This window comes from Pseudoliparis swirei, chromosome 4 (assembly GCF_029220125.1).
Source record: "Pseudoliparis swirei isolate HS2019 ecotype Mariana Trench chromosome 4, NWPU_hadal_v1, whole genome shotgun sequence".
Classification (NCBI taxonomy): Eukaryota; Metazoa; Chordata; class Actinopteri; order Perciformes; family Liparidae; genus Pseudoliparis; species Pseudoliparis swirei.
Window position 1 is genome coordinate 21,058,994 of NC_079391.1, and position 16,578 is coordinate 21,075,571.

Sequence of the window (16,578 nt, forward strand, 5' to 3'; positions counted from 1 at the left end):
AAGGACACACTATGATGCAAGTTCAAATGCCCTCTCACCAGGGACGTGCGGTCAGGGGAGGTCATCATGAGTAAAAAAGTTTTTTTTTAAAAATAAATAATGATAACATCAAATTTATATTAATATTTGTCCACCGATCTTTATGTATGACTAATTTCGAAAATGTTATAGTGAAAATGGCTGAATTTGCCTATTTCCTGTTCAAATACAGGATGAAACGAGAGTTGAGGCAGCGACGAGTCGAGCCTCAACTCTGATTGCGCAATCCATCACAAACTGGGTCGAGACATGCAATTGGCCCGTGCGGGTTGCCGTATCTCTGCATGTCGCCAATATAATGTTTGCAGATATGTTTATTTGCCCTGATTTCCACAGTCTGGCTAAGGTCTTTAACCATTACATGTTAATGTTTATAAGTGAATTTAGTTTTGCTGACGGGAAATAAAACCGCAGTGAAAAGGCGCAGGGTGAGGAAGATAATACTCTGCCTCACTGAAGCTCGTGAGCCAACGGGTCCTTGTTGCTGCTTCTTCTACGCAGAGGCGCCAGGCGAGTCAAGTCCGTTTGTTTTTGTATTTTACTACGCCAGACTGCCAACATGGAAGAGAGGATTATATATCTATGCTTAAAAATGTCTCAAAACTGGACTTTCAGTCAAACGTGGACGTGATTAACACAGGTAGACCAACGCCGGAGCTAAAAGGTTTGCTTCAAACTTTTTCTTACCTTTACCTATCTGTAATATGTACTGTGCGCGTGTGTGTTGTGTGAAGAATGCTGATGAGAAATGAAATAACCAGTAGCCAATTGAATAAGTCTCTTTTGGGTTTATATATTTGTACATCTAACACTGAAGGAGTCGGTGCCTCACCGACCATGAACCTCACCGCACGTCACTTCATCTCACTCAACCTCTGGTTCCAAATAAAGTAGAGGTTTTATTCCTGGGACATTCTTCAGTAAAGGTTAACTGTGCTCAATTACTACTGAACTATGATAGATTAGATTAATACCTTGAAATTACTTTTCCCTTAATGTCTGGGACACTGGGTTTATTGGATCCCAGAGGCTTGTAGGAATATAATGAAATTAGTTTGTGAGACACTGTCTGGTATGGGGCTAGATGAGGTTGAAGGTTTGCTTGAAATAAAATGACAACAAAAGTCATATTTAATTAGTTGTACGGTGTTGTTTGTTCATATTTAAAGTGTAATGATGAAAGGAATTGTTCTAGGTGGACAATGTATTGAGGAAAGGAAACGCATCAGTGGAGCAAAAACAAGCATGTGCTGGTTTAATTGTCATGTGACAGCATGTGACGGGTGAGGTTGGGCCTAATTAACATGATGTTTTTTTGTTTTTGCTGAAGTAATGTCAAAACAAAAAACTGCGAAAAGGCCCATATGTGGTTTCATATGTGGCTTGTCTGTTCTGGGCTGCTGTAGAAACATTGCAGTGCAACGCGGCGGACTCTGTGAAGAAGACCTCGCTACCAATGTGTGGCTCATTCTGAGCTAACGGAGACGCACCTCTTTGTTTCGGGTGATTACACCAAAGAAAAAAAAGCTGTGATTATTATATTCCATCCTGATAATAGGTCGCTAAAAATGCTACGCATTGGCCCGTTGACAACAATCATCAGCAGATATAATAAATTACCGAACGTCATTAGTTGACATGTTTGCCACACTACTAAACACTTGCCTTTGTCTTATACTTTTGACCAACAAATACAAACATAGTATTCAAAAATATATACATATTTAAAGTAATTTTTTAGACCATATGTAGTTCATGGGGAGTGTTCGATCCCCGCTTTCCCCATAGTTGCATGTCGAAGTGACCTTGAGCAAGACCCTGAACCCCCAGTTGCTCCCCAGCCGCTTCACTGCAGTCCACTGCTCCTTAATAACTAGGCTATAATGCTGCATTCACACCAAATATTTGCAAATATTCGCAACGCTTTTGGTGTCAACGCATAAGGATGAGTCACATGCAGAGAAGAATATCCCCACTGTGGGATCAATAAATAATGTATTATTATCTTTGACTAAATTTGACGATGAATCTTTCACTCTTATTTTCTTCTTCTCTTCCTGGCAGTGATGAGTCTACATATCACTGACACCTGCGTTTACAGGTTTACAGTAGGCCCGCGCGCCGTCTGCGAAGGCTCGCGCCCTTTCCAATCGTCTGATCTGGGGCCACTATCTCTCTTAAGGTCGTTTGACCCTGAACGGGTCTGCCCTCTCACGTGACTTCGAGTGGTAGCGTCTCGCGCCACTGTACTGCAGCAGGCTGCAGCACGTGCAGCGTACTCTAGGTGGAGTTTGAGTGTTGTTAAAGTGTGAAGTGATACTTGAGCACAGGAGAGGGAGGGTGCAGCGGCGACTTCCTAAAAAAAGCATATTCCGCTTGCCTTCAGCTTGAGGTTGTTGCGCCGTTTGAAACTATGTAACTTTCGAGTCGGGTCCGTGTACGTTTTGTTAGTTTGTTTTTTCGTTTCATTCCAAATACGGAATACGGAAATCACGTGGTTTTTTCGTTTTCCGTTTGAAAACCAAAAACGGAAAAACGGAATACCACCTCCGTATTTCGTTTCTGCTGTCTGAAACCAAAAACGACAGAACGGAAGTGCTTAAAATGAAGTCAAAATAAAAGCCAGTGATACATATTCGTATTAACCTTAGAAGAATATTAATGAATCAATATAAAGAATAAATAATTAAACGGAGATATTTTAACGATGCAAACACATAGCAGGGTAACGTTAGAAGAATATTAATTAGTCAATATAAAGAATAAAGAATTAAACCTGGATATTTTAGCGACAGTGGTGACGACGGGAAGTTTAATATTCATGTACACAGCAAGAATCACCTTCTCACTTTGTGTGTGTGTGTGTGTGTGTGTGTGTGTGTGTGTGTGTGTGTGTGTGTGTGTGTGTGTGTGTGTGTGTGTGTGTGTGTGTGTGTGTGTGTGTGTGTGTGTGTGTGTGTGTGTGTGTGTGTGTGTGTGTGTGTGTGTGTGTGTGTGTGTGTGTGTGTGTGTGTGTGTGTGTGAAACATATGGTTGGAGGGAGCCAGAAAGACTGTCCCACATTTACAAAGAAACAAATGGTCAATTTGACCCGCCACATAACAGGAGGGTTAAATGTAGTTGACACTACAAAGGGTTGCATTTTGGGTAACTGAGTTTATTCTGTGTTTATCTCCCGCAGTAGACGTGTTTGCCACTGCCACCCTTTTGCACTGAAGCACGCAAGATGGACTCCAGCCTGTTACCTTACTTAGATATTGTACAACAAATGATGCATAGTGGCTGTAGTGATGTGGACATAATTAACCACTTGATATTTGAATGTGGCTTGCGTAGAGGAACGTCCGTGGCCAATATTCGGAAGTTTTGTAAAGACCACGGGTTAAAAAGACAGCGAGTGACGGACCAACAACTTGAAGCTGCAGTCTCCAATGCAATAACACAGGTAGGGTGCAGTTAATTTATTTGCGCGAAAAATGCATACAACGAAACTATAAGTGTGTGTAAGGTTAGTATGTTATACTTTAACCCTCCTGTTATGTTCGTTTCTGACATACAGCCGTCATGCTCCCGGGTCAGTTTGACCCAAAAGTGGTCAGAAACAAAACATCCTAATAACTATAGTTTGTACCTCATCACCAACACCATTACTAACAATCCAATCAGTTTTAGTGGAATTGAGTTATTCACCCTCCATAGATTTAATGAAAAATACATGTTCAAACAATTTTTTAGGTACATTGAAAAAATCTAAATCTAAATTAAATTGCATTAGTTTACTATAACATATATATTCTCCTACATTTTATTACCATTTAGTAAAAAATGTCATGGGGTGATGTAGATAAATAGAGATGAGACACCTGTGTTCAGGGTCATAATGACCCGCCCACTAAAAATCAAGCCAAATGAGTCATAAAGGATTTGTATTGAAAGTAAACTTTAGTTATGTTAATTTATAGTGTTGATATGCATAAATTATGTTATAAAAGATGACCAAAGGCCAGCACATAGTCATCCTCTTGGTGCAGTCGTATGGATCTGTAGAAATGTCACTCTTGCCTGTCTTCAAAACTTGAGAGCCCTGAACAGGGTGTGTGTCACTCTCAGTCACCCAGTCGATTAGAAGTACTAGAGCACCATATTTATTAGGAGAGACATGAAAGAAAGCCTTACCTTAGTGTCCCATGTCCAATAAAGGTGTATTTAGGGGGGAAATGAGAAACATTTGTAAAGTGTGGTTCTCGTGGGGTGATGGCCGGGCACACAGGCAGGATATAGATGGTTCATACAAACAGATGGTAAGAAAGACTGTCCCATATTTACAAAGAGGGGTACTCCATAATAGCTATTGTATTTAGTAGTTATATAGTTATTGTAACACGGTCCGAAAACTGTGCAGCTCCACGCAGCTCCAGCCGCAAATACCTGCCGTAAGTGTGATCCATGTGACGTCATTCTGTAACTTGCTTGTATTTATTACAATAACAAATGATAACGACATCTTTTAACATTAAAGTTAGACACAGATCTGATTAAAGGTCAACATCTGAATCCAACTAAATAATGTAGCCTACTGCTAATTAAATTTGTCTCTTACAACTATGAAAATGTAACGAGTAAAACATGTTTAAACTGCAACTAGTTTTCATAATCATCTATAATTCAAAACACTTAACAATTAATAGTAATTTAATTGGAGTTGAAGTTGACATTTCATGGCTTAACATTACAATGCAACATGTATTCCTTTCTTTATCTTCAGGGTGGTCCTACCTATGGCAGGAAAATGATGACTGGGAGTCTTGCAGCTGCAGGTGTCTTCGCATCAGAGGGTCGTGTTGGAGCTGTTTTGCGCAACATTCACCCACCTTACCATAAGGCACGATGCCAGGTTGGTTTTTTTTTCTCAAATTAGAATATGGTGTGCTATTCAATAAGGTCATGATGTTCTTTTTTGTCTGTGTTTAAGGGAGCAAGGAACCTCAACCCTCTTCCTTACCATGCAGCCTATGTGGGTCACAAAATCCACATGGACCAAAATGAGAAGATTGTCATGTTTGGCGTGACTCATGTGCTGGCAATAGATGGCTTCTCCAGCAAAATTGTTGGACAAGCTACTATGCCTGTAAAGAACAACCTCACCATCTAGAATGACGTTTACAGGTAATTGAAAAGACTGTTGTCCTTGTACCCTAAACATTACAAATCATCCCCATTTTATGAGGTGTTTTAACAGGGTGTCTGTGGGTCCTTAAAAACAAAAATGCATTTAAAATGAAATATCTTACAATTTCTTGAATACCATTTTGTCAGCTCTGAAAATGTACTTGATTAGGAAGAGACGCACATTTTCGAAAGTGGATTTAAATTCAATATGGCTTGTTAATGTATTAAAAGAAAATGCTCAACTTAAGTGGGATTAGTCGCATGTGAAAACCTTCATAATATACTGTATATTTTTTTAGTTTGGATTTGAATCAACGTATTAAATTGCATTCATATTGGTCTAAAAAAGGACTTAAATTAAACTTATTGAAAACTACAGAAACCCTTTTAAGCAGCAAGTTACAACTCATCTCACCTCATCAGTACCTGATAACACAAGACCTACTACACATTTTGTAAATGTATCTGACACCATTAGCCTTACCCTCCATACTGCTGTCTGCCAATGTTATGTTTTCTTGCAGGAGTGCAGTAATGGAATATGGGATGTGGGACCAGGTCAGAGTGGATCATGGAAAGGAGTTCTACCTCACTCTTTTCATGCAGGAGAAGTTGGCCAGCCACCGCCACAACACTGAAAGGCCACCATATCTCCAAACACCATCGACAAAGGTGATCGACATACAATGGTTTTGCTGATTATAAAGTTAATCAACATGTAATTAAATAACTATTTCACACTTTCATTAATTATTCAGAATGGTTAACTGAAGATATTGAAATGTGTGAAAGTAAGTTAGTCTGGGGGGGCGGGGAAAATATTTGTTTATCAAGAATCTGAAAATGTCTCTATTTTGCAATGACAGAATCACAGAATCGAGAGAATCTGGCCAGAAATTAACAACCGAGTTAACTACCCATTGAAAGCTGCATTGGTCGAACTGGTGGATCAGGAGGAGCTGGACATGGAGGACCAGATGACTCGGTTCTGTGTGTCATCTTTGACATGCCAGTTGGCCCAGATCGGTGTTAACCGAACTGTGCAAGCATGGAATGCACACAGGATTCCTGGTATGTCTTCGGGTTGGTCTTTCAAGCCTAATCTAATGTGAATAATTATTTTCAAAATGTTTTACTATTGAATGTTTCTTAAACATGTTTAATCAAATACTAGAAGGAGCATGTTGCAATACATGGCATGGTTGTGACAGCCACATTGAATTATTATTACAGGGAGGGGGATACCAAATTACTTGGCCAGAGATGGATGCCCAAAGAAGCTGTCGACAGACCTTTTGCCAAATGCATCTGTGGCTGCAGACTGGTACGACCAGGAAGTGGGCTCACTGACACGAGTGTCAGACTTTGGCACCAACCCATTTCCAAGTTCACAGGACCAGGAAGCTGCAGTGAGGGAATTTGCTCTGCAGTGCCCTGATACAAGTGGACTGCTGGACAATGCAGTGAATAATCTGCCACAACCGTTCAAAGATGGACTCAAAGGCCTCATCGACATCTCAAGGAGAAATTGTCAACGCTGATGTTTTTTTGTGTGTCCAAATTGTTATTGTCTGTGCTTTTTATTTGGTTCAACTGACGGGATGTTTTTTTCTTTTCTTCAAATGTTGGGGGTTTAAAGGGAGAAATATGTTCTATATGAATAAACACTTACCGGTATGTCTTCAAAGTCTGGCACGAATTTCATTTTTAATCTCTAATGGGAAAGGCTGGACCTGTAACACCAACTATTGAGAGTGACACGGTGTGTTGACCCCCTGCCCTGTAAGGCACTGGAAGATGGCTTGTTCAGCGACCTCTGACCTAGGTAACAAACGTACACCCCAAAATATACACACACAAGACGGTTGCAGTCGGTTTAGGGCGGTGAAGCCATGATAACTTCATACATTAGCCACCATTGTATCACTTGTTTCAGGCTAATAAGTCGGTCTCCCCGACAGCCGGGTATCACAGATTTGGACCCAGTGTGAAGATTTCCCACTGGAGGAGGACCCCTATGTGGTTGGGAACCTCGCTTGTTTATGAAGGGCAGCTTAAGGACCCTGACACCCTCAGTTTGGATGCCAATCTGACACCTATTGCTTCACTAAGAACACAGCTGATGTCTGAGCACGACAATCAAACAGCAGGAACAAACATCAATGATAAACAATCTGAGCCAACCTATAAATCACATAATACTAAACACCATTTTGACCTGAGCTTGTAGCAGGTATGAAGCTTCAGTGAAGCTCAGTCAGGACGGTTCATACATCTGACATTCACTTTTCATTTGGAACAGCTCTTGGAAGGCAAAACTTTGATGATGTAAATCATGCGAGCAGATTAACTGCAGATGGAAGAATCAGAGGAATTGAGATCCAGCAATACAATTCAAATACAGGAATGTAATCCTAATGCAATGCTACCACTAATTCTGAAGGCTTCCTCTTTTAGGGGAGTAGTTAACTTGTGCTTGACATAAAGAATTAGAAAATACCAAAGATTGTCTTTCTTTACTAATCTAGAAATGTGCAGATGTCATTGGATCAGATAGCCTATAAGTAGGCTACATGTGAGCTGCTGCTCTAAACTAAAGGCCATGACCTGTTAGGCCTACTCTGAGCTAAACCTGTTGCTATTAGCTAAACAAGGCCATGACCTGTTGCTCTGAGCTAAACCTGTTGCTATTAGCTAAACAAGGTCATGACTTGCTGCTCTAAACTAAAGAAGGTCATGACTTGTTGCTCCGAGCTAAAGAAGGCCACGACCTGCTGCTCTGAGCTAAAGAAGGCCACGACCTGCTGCTCTGAGCTAAAGAAGGCCATGACTTGCTGCTCTAAACTAAAGAAGGCCATGACTTGCTGCTCTAAACTAAAGAAGGCCATGGCCTGTTGCTCTGAGCTAAAGAAGGCTCTGAGCTGAATATGGCTTATCTAAATGTACATGCAGAGATATAGCCATACGGCTAAACACAGACAACAACTCCTAACAATCAATACTATAAACTATGTGAGACATCTTAGAGATGTGAGAGGAGCTTTGCTCTCCATGTTTCAGTCTGATACAATAACTCATGGAGTCAACTCCTCAGAACATGTTCACACACAACACAGAGCTCCATCCTTCTGGAGACCAAAGTACTACATGATGATGATGTGATGTAGTCAGAGGGCTAAGACTGCAGAGTAACAACAGAACAGGTTACATGTTGATGATGATTTAGTTTATTTCAATCAGCAAAATATACAACACTCATAATTCAACAAATGAAGAAAGTGGCTGACCGAAAGGGTCGAGGCTGAAGCTAACGAGCTTATAAGTGCCCTAACCTATGATTTCTCGAAAAAACTTATTTCAAAGAATCATATATATATATATATATATACACACATACATACGTATACATATACATACATATACACATATATACATATAAACACACACACTATACATACACACACATGCATATAAACAAAAAACAAAACAAAAAACTTGTCCCCATTAACCGTTGATGTAATGATGATGTAGTAATGAAGGTTACAGGTGAAGCACAGGTGGTGCTGTGACTAGGTGTTAACTGAAGGCTGCTTAATAAGAAAAAATCAACTACTGTCTCTTTATTTTTCAATTGTCAATATGTATTGCCTCGTGGTCATCATATCCTCACTCTTCCATGTGGGAATGTTTTGTTCCAAAATGACCCAAATAAAACAAGTAAATACATGATGTATACAACTATGCTGGAAATTAACCATGAACATAAATATCAGAGGAAATAAACGGCATTAAATACATATGTATCAATAACAGGTATACTGCCATCTAGCGGTATAAAGGTGAACCGTTTACTCTGCGGTGGAAATATAGTCTCTGCACAGAAACATTACTTTGATTAATCTATATTAGAACTGTGTTGCATCAAACAATGCAACGATTAAGTGAGAAGGTGATTCTTGCTGTGTAGGCTACATGAATATTAAACTTCCGTCGTCACCACTGTCGCTAACATATCCAGGTTTAATTCTTTATTCTTTATATTGACTAATTAATATTCTTCTAACGTTACCCTGCTATGTGTTTGCATCGTTAAAATATCCCCGTTTAATTATTTATTCTTTATATTGATTAATTAATATTCTTCTAAGGTTAATCCGAATATGTATCACTGGCTTTTATTTTGACTTCATTTTAAGCACTTCCGTTCTGTCGTTTTTGGTTTCAGACAGCAGAAACGAAATACGGAGGTGGTATCCGTTTTTCCGTTTTTGGTTTTGAAACGGAAAACGAAAAAACCACGTGATTTCCGTATTCCGTATTTGGAATGAAACGAAAAAACAAACTAACAAAACGTACACGGACCGAGTCGCCACTGACCGGAGAGCCGCTATCGGACCAAACTGTTTCTCGGGGGCTGAATCCATGACCCGCCGAACTGTCACTTTCACTTTCACAGTGCCGGACCGGGCCCGCGGAAGAACTCGTAGATATGTCCCAAATGGAAACGCACGGTCTGCTGACCGGGAGCGTGAACGAAGCCTTTGAGGAGTTTGGCTCCTTGTCTGGCACAGAGCGCGCAGCGGCCCCACGGAGGAGCAGCGGACAGGGTTCGCTCACCGTCGCGGTGCAGCCGGGCGGTGTCGAGAGGGACTCGGGTGAGTGGAGGGTGAAGCTCTCGCGGGTTGGTGCGTGTCGTTCGCTTCAAAGGCCAGTGGTGAAAGAATATTCTCAAGGCCCATTTAAAACTTAAATAAAAGTACATCGGGGAGTAGCCTCAGCTAAATATACTTCATGTTGAGAAAAATAAACTCCCTCAGGAAAAAATAGTCCCTATCGATATGACAGGTCAACCCCACGGGGACCTGCAGCAAAAATGAGCTATGAGCCCGGAATGACACCAGATGTAGGTAGTAGTATGCATCCTGTAACCATATTTGAAGGATACATAACACATATATATACACTACCGTTCAAAAGTTTGGGGTCATCCAGACAATTTTGTGTCTTCCATGAAAACTCACTTTTCTTTATCAAATGAATTGAAAATTGAATAGAAAATATAGTCAAGACATTGACAAGGTTAGAAATAATGATTAATATTTGAAGTATTAATTTTGTTCTTCAGACTTCAAGCTCAAAGGAAGGCCAGTTGTATATCTTATTTCACCAGCATAACTGTTTTCAGCTGTGCTAACATAATTGCACAAGGGTTTTCTGATCAGTTATTAGTCTTCTAAGGCGATTAGTAAACACAATGTACCATTAGAACACTGGAGTGATCGTTGATGGAAATGGGCCTCTATACACCTATGGAGATATTTCATTAGAAACCAGATGTTTCCACCTAGAATAGTCATTTACCACATTAACAATGTATAGTGCGTATTTTTGATTAATGTTATCTTTATTGAAAAAACAGTGCTTTTCTTTGAAAAATAAAGACATTTCTAAGTGACCCCAAACTTTTGAACGGTAGTGTATATATATATATTAGTCGTCGCATACATACAGGTATACCTACATGAAATATGACCTCAGTATGGGCACTGTCGGAATGTCCTTGAGCAAGGCACCGGATCCCCCGGCTCACGGGCACAGTATAATACTCGGATGGCTAAATGCAGGCTTGATTTCACTTTGTGTTCTGTGCCCTAATCACAGTTGATATCATTGCCCCCTTTGTTGTGCTCTTTAAAGCTAATACAATTACCACTGGTATTCATGAAAGGTTTCACTGTCATGCATTTTAAGTTTGGACCCACTAAGGTTTATGTATTCGACTGCCACAGAAGGATTACGACGTGTGCATAGATAAACACCAAGCCAGTAGTTATTTACATCAACATTATTGATCATAATTGCTGCAACTTGGTTGTGCAATGTTTGAGGGAAATATTTTTCTTTCCCAAACGGACCGAGGAAAATATCATGTCTGGGTGTCCAGTCTAGAGCTGGTTCTGTGTCGTATGTAGATCAGCACAGAGACTGGATGCAGGCAAAGGGATAGCATTGCTCCATCAAAAGTTGGAAAACAACAACAAACAACCATCTTAAATATTTTACCCTTTTGGCTTGGGATCTACACACCAATACGTCCCAGAGTGTATACTTTATACCAATAGCTGATACATTTTAATTAACTTTTTAAGTATTAGGTTGTATTAATATTGCTGTCATAAGCAGGTTATAATAATAAAAACGTTATTCATGCTCTGTTTTGTGGCACAGCATTTTAAAATGGCTACATGTATGTATGTTGATGTATTAAGTTCATCTCCAACTTACAAGTTAAAGATTTAAAGTTACTCCATACATCTGAATCTTGTTTTGCTATTTCTGTCCATTCTGTCGGTCACCTCTAAGCCTACATACAAATATTATCTTATTCATTGTAATGTCTGCCGGATAATGACTGTCGGCGGTGTTGAGAACACGTTTTGTGAGACAGTTTCTCTTGCTCTGCTGTTGCAGCGAGCGCGAGAAGTGCAGCTCACACTCGTTTATCCACCACAGCTGATATGCTCGTCGGCTTTGTGTGTTGCAGTTGTCAGTGACACCCGCCGCCCAACCATGACACATCCTGCTGTAAAGCATTGAGTCAGCAACTGCGTGTGTGTGTGTGTGTGTGTGTGTGAGGCCAGAACTGAGTCATCATGTCTGTTTCAATGTAATCGCTGGATGGAAAAGTTACAGTCATTGAACATTGAGCATCCACAGTTGGTTGACAGGTTACCATCTTAAAGAAATTGACAACCAATTAAGTGCCTTAGAACTCAGAATATAAAGTGATTAAAAACAGAAAGCGTGTCTTCAGTTTTGGCAACCAAAAGCTGCTTTCAGAAGTTGTTTTATACAACCGTGTTCTCCAACCAGTCGCCACGTGATTTACTTGACAGCTTTGTCTATATCGCAATAATTGTCAACATAGTCACGTCTGAATTCTACTTGCATTTTATTTACACAACTTCCACTTTATGCATCACATAATGCAATTCAGAACCACTGTTAAAGGCCAAGGTCAAACCAAACCTCAGCCTCATGCAGGACGTATTGGATGCATGTTGAACCCAAAACACAAGTTCTTATTCATTCCAAAGAAACGTGATGACCGGTTGGAAAACGGCCATCATAGCTTCTCAATACACAATATGAGTTTCACAATCACCAGTGTTATCTGAGTAACCAAAATATATTTTTCTTACAAATAAAGAAAATCATACAATCTTGATGTGTGACACGCTGACACTTGTGGATATTAGGCATTTCTAATTGAAAATTGAGTGTATTTTACACATTAAAAATAATAAGAAATCAGCAGATTTACAGACTTCTCTTTCCCAAATGTGAGTCAATAGGGAAAAGAACATCTTTGGGCCCAATGCATCACGTGACGGACCTGGAAGTTTGAATTCCACGGTTTTGACATGTGTTTTAATATTTGCTTCAAAGCTTGTTGCTGTACCTTCGGCTTTGCAAAGAACAGCAAGCCACACCTTTACAGGAGCACTTTGCAGTTTTGCCTCGAGGGAAACAATCGTTTCCCTTTGGTCCTCATCCAACCAGTTTCACAGAAAACAGTCTCTTCCGAGAGACAGTTATATATTGTTTGTTTGGGTGAACCATTTTAAGCTGTTACCTGCGAGAAGGGCCTCCAGGACACAGTTCTCTGAGTGCTCCTGAGATATGTGAAGGTGTTCGGTGTTGTTCAGATGGTCTTGCTACTCACACTCGTCTCGCACTCCATAGATGCTGAGGAACTCTACATCCAGCAAGCTGTCGTGTTGATCGAGGACGCTGTGCAGGTAAGGGTTTGGGTTAAGTGCGATGACTTATTCCTCTTTTTGTGAAAGATAAGATAAATGGTATCATGTTATCTTACTTTTTGGACTTCCTTCTTATGTCGTCAGTGCCCATTCTCCTTCGTAAATTCAAATGACTGTAAGGTGTCCTGGATAAGAATGTCCGCCATAGAGTCTAACATTTGGAAATATTCCCAAATAAGGTCGTTGGACTTATTATTTCAGTATTCTTTACCACATCAGGCGTTGACTATCGTCTTCTTTCCGTTGTCTGCTCACTTCTAGTACCGCTCCATCAACCATCGGGTGGACGCTCTCTCACTCCGCCTGTATCGATGGTACTACTCCAGGATTTGCCAGTGGTGAGTTCACGCCTTTCAAGCACCTGCTCAGGGCGGTGGATGAACAGTACCTGAGGAGATGTTTGCAAAGAGCTAACATTGTAGGGCCATGTGTCTGCGAGGACTGAAACAGGACAGATACTTATTGTTCTAGGGCTATTGTGACGGACAATTTCTAATCTGTTTAGCTGCTTCAGGATGGAAGAGAGGCGTTGTTAATGTCATTGGTAACATCTGTGCTTGTTCCTGCTCAGAAAAGTCCCAATGCTGAGATTTTATGTTTTCAACACATTCCTTCCCCGGACATATACTTCACTTTGGTATGAAAGTCGACTGACCTGTCGGCGTCACAAACTTGTGCAAATTGATTCGACTGACAAAGGACTGAATGAACAAAAGGGAAATTCTCGCAAGGTGTCCTGGCATCTTTGAGCTGGACCGGGAAAAATCTGTATGACATACATTCACATGACATGTATACATGTCATAATGACTCAAAATATAAGGTGCCGAAAAATGGTGATGCCTATTGCCAGTAGGGTTGCACGCTGTACCGATACTAAAAGGGTATTGCGGTACCCGTACGTTCAAAACGATACGGTTTTGCATATTTTTAATATCGATACTTCATTAAAATAGCGCGTGATCCGAGCGCGCCCACTGCTCTGCTCCCTGTCGTGCTGCCTGCATGTGTTGACTGCAAGGGGGCGGAGCTGCCCAGCGCTCTCACACAGGCAGCGCTGTGAGCGAGCGCACAGCTGGGGAGACAACATGGCGTCACGTGCCGGAGCTTGAAGGAAAGCTCACAGACATACAGACAGTGAAGGAAAGCTCACAGACATACAGACAGTGAAGGAAAGCTCACTGACATACAGACAGTGAAGGAAAGCTCACTGACATACAGACAGTGAAGGAAAGCTCACTGACATACAGACAGTGAAGGAAAGCTCACTGACATACAGTGAAGGAAAGCTCACTGACATATAGACAGTGAAGGAAAGCTCACTGACATACAGACAGTGAAGGAAAGCTCACAGACATACAGACAGTGAAGGAAAGCTCACAGACATACAGACAGTGAAGGAAAGCTCACAGACATATAGTCAGTGAAGGAAAGCTCACTGACATACAGACAGTGAAGGAAAGCTCACAGACATACAGACAGTGAAGGAAAGCTCACAGACATACAGTGAAGGAAAGCTCACAGACATATAGTCAGTGAAGGAAAGCTCACTGACATACAGACAGTGAAGGAAAGCTCACAGACATACAGACAGTGAAGGAAAGCTCACTGACATACAGACAGTGAAGGAAAGCTCACTGACATACAGTGAAGGAAAGCTCACTGACATATAGACAGTGAAGGAAAGCTCACAGACATACAGACAGTGAAGGAAAGCCCACTGACATACAGACAGTGAAGGAAAGCTCACTGACATACAGACAGTGAAGGAAAGCTCACTGACATACAGTGAAGGAAAGCTCACTGACATATAGACAGTGAAGGAAAGCTCACTGACATACAGACAGTGAAGGAAAGCTCACAGACATACAGACAGTGAAGGAAAGCTCACAGACATACAGACAGTGAAGGAAAGCTCACAGACATATAGTCAGTGAAGGAAAGCTCACTGACATACAGACAGTGAAGGAAAGCTCACAGACATACAGACAGTGAAGGAAAGCTCACTGACATACAGACAGTGAAGGAAAGCTCACAGACATACAGTGAAGGAAAGCTCACAGACATATAGTCAGTGAAGGAAAGCTCACTGACATACAGACAGTGAAGGAAAGCTCACAGACATACAGACAGTGAAGGAAAGCTCACTGACATACAGACAGTGAAGGAAAGCTCACTGACATACAGTGAAGGAAAGCTCACTGACATATAGACAGTGAAGGAAAGCTCACAGACATACAGACAGTGAAGGAAAGCCCACTGACATACAGACAGTGAAGGAAAGCCCACTGACATACAGACAGTGAAGGAAAGCTCACTGACATACAGACAGTGAAGGAAAGCTCACTGACATACAGTGAAGGAAAGCTCACTGACATATAGACAGTGAAGGAAAGCTCACTGACATACAGACAGTGAAGGAAAGCTCACAGACATACAGACAGTGAAGGAAAGCTCACAGACATACAGACAGTGAAGGAAAGCTCACAGACATATAGTCAGTGAAGGAAAGCTCACTGACATACAGACAGTGAAGGAAAGCTCACAGACATACAGACAGTGAAGGAAAGCTCACTGACATACAGACAGTGAAGGAAAGCTCACAGACATACAGTGAAGGAAAGCTCACAGACATATAGTCAGTGAAGGAAAGCTCACTGACATACAGACAGTGAAGGAAAGCTCACAGACATACAGACAGTGAAGGAAAGCTCACTGACATACAGACAGTGAAGGAAAGCTCACTGACATACAGTGAAGGAAAGCTCACTGACATATAGACAGTGAAGGAAAGCTCACAGACATACAGACAGTGAAGGAAAGCCCACTGACATACAGACAGTGAAGGAAAGCCCACTGACATACAGACAGTGAAGGAAAGCCCACTGACATACAGAGAACGTCTGCTATATGTGTTTCAAAGCCACTCAAATAAGGGAAGCAACACGTAAAACATGGCAAAGCACCTTTCAGACAGAGACACCAAACTTTTCAAAGAGTTCAAAGAACGACAGGTAAACAAATGTTTTTCTAAACAAGCTCACCCATATACAGCCTAATGGAACGTACGCACCAAAAGCGGCGCGATTTGCCGCCCCAAACGTGCCGCCGGGAAAAATGTCGCATCTATCGCAGCCACACGTGTCTGTACGCTGACTTCTCATGGGATTCGGTCACGCGAAAAAAATCGCTCAGCTTTTGGTGTGTACGTACCATTACACGAGTCGCTTGAGCCTAGTTTGGCAACAAGCCGATATGATCATGAGGTCACAATGCACACGTGTACGAAATGAAACACAATTAAAGCTCCATGCTGGTGGATCATGAGCGAATTATTTTAAGTTTTAGTTAAGGAAAAATAATTATTCCATGAATTAAGTTGAAATCTGAAGTCTTGCTTATGGAAGGAACTATGTATCATCTGGTCAGATACAGACAAAAGGCCGGCATAGCCGTGTATAATCAATACTATCATGGCACCATGTAGCTTTCATTAATATCTTGCTGTAGGCTAATACTAATATTAATTCCATTTGTTGTTGAAAAA

General features: G+C 41.1%; 1 protein-coding gene and 1 long non-coding RNA gene across 6 annotated transcripts in view; both read left to right on the top strand.

Annotated features, from left to right (window-relative positions):
- The first annotated feature begins 309 nt into the window (after positions 1-309).
- Positions 310-16,578, top strand: part of tpcn2 (two pore segment channel 2) — a 30,593-nt gene continuing 14,324 nt past the window's right edge. For 2 of the 4 annotated variants that reach the window (XM_056412410.1, XM_056412413.1), the window contains exons 1-3: positions 9,206-9,863; positions 12,955-13,010; positions 13,293-13,369. In XM_056412410.1, the coding sequence (XP_056268385.1) occupies positions 9,698-9,863; positions 12,955-13,010; positions 13,293-13,369 (299 nt within the window). In that variant the 5' untranslated portion in view covers positions 9,206-9,697. Of the gene's footprint in view, positions 704-9,205; positions 9,864-12,954; positions 13,011-13,292; positions 13,370-16,578 lie in introns of those variants that run through there. The other 2 variants (XM_056412411.1, XM_056412412.1) reach the window with 2 other exon arrangements.
- On the top strand, positions 3,350-6,889 carry LOC130192448 (uncharacterized). 2 transcript variants are annotated; one of them, XR_008831386.1, is made up of 6 exons: positions 3,350-3,484; positions 4,805-4,933; positions 5,012-5,205; positions 5,733-5,880; positions 6,075-6,279; positions 6,442-6,889. It is a non-coding gene; the product is annotated as an uncharacterized LOC130192448 (long non-coding RNA). The 2 variants fall into 2 exon arrangements; XR_008831385.1 differs by lacking the exon at positions 3,350-3,484 and having other exon boundaries at positions 4,545-4,933.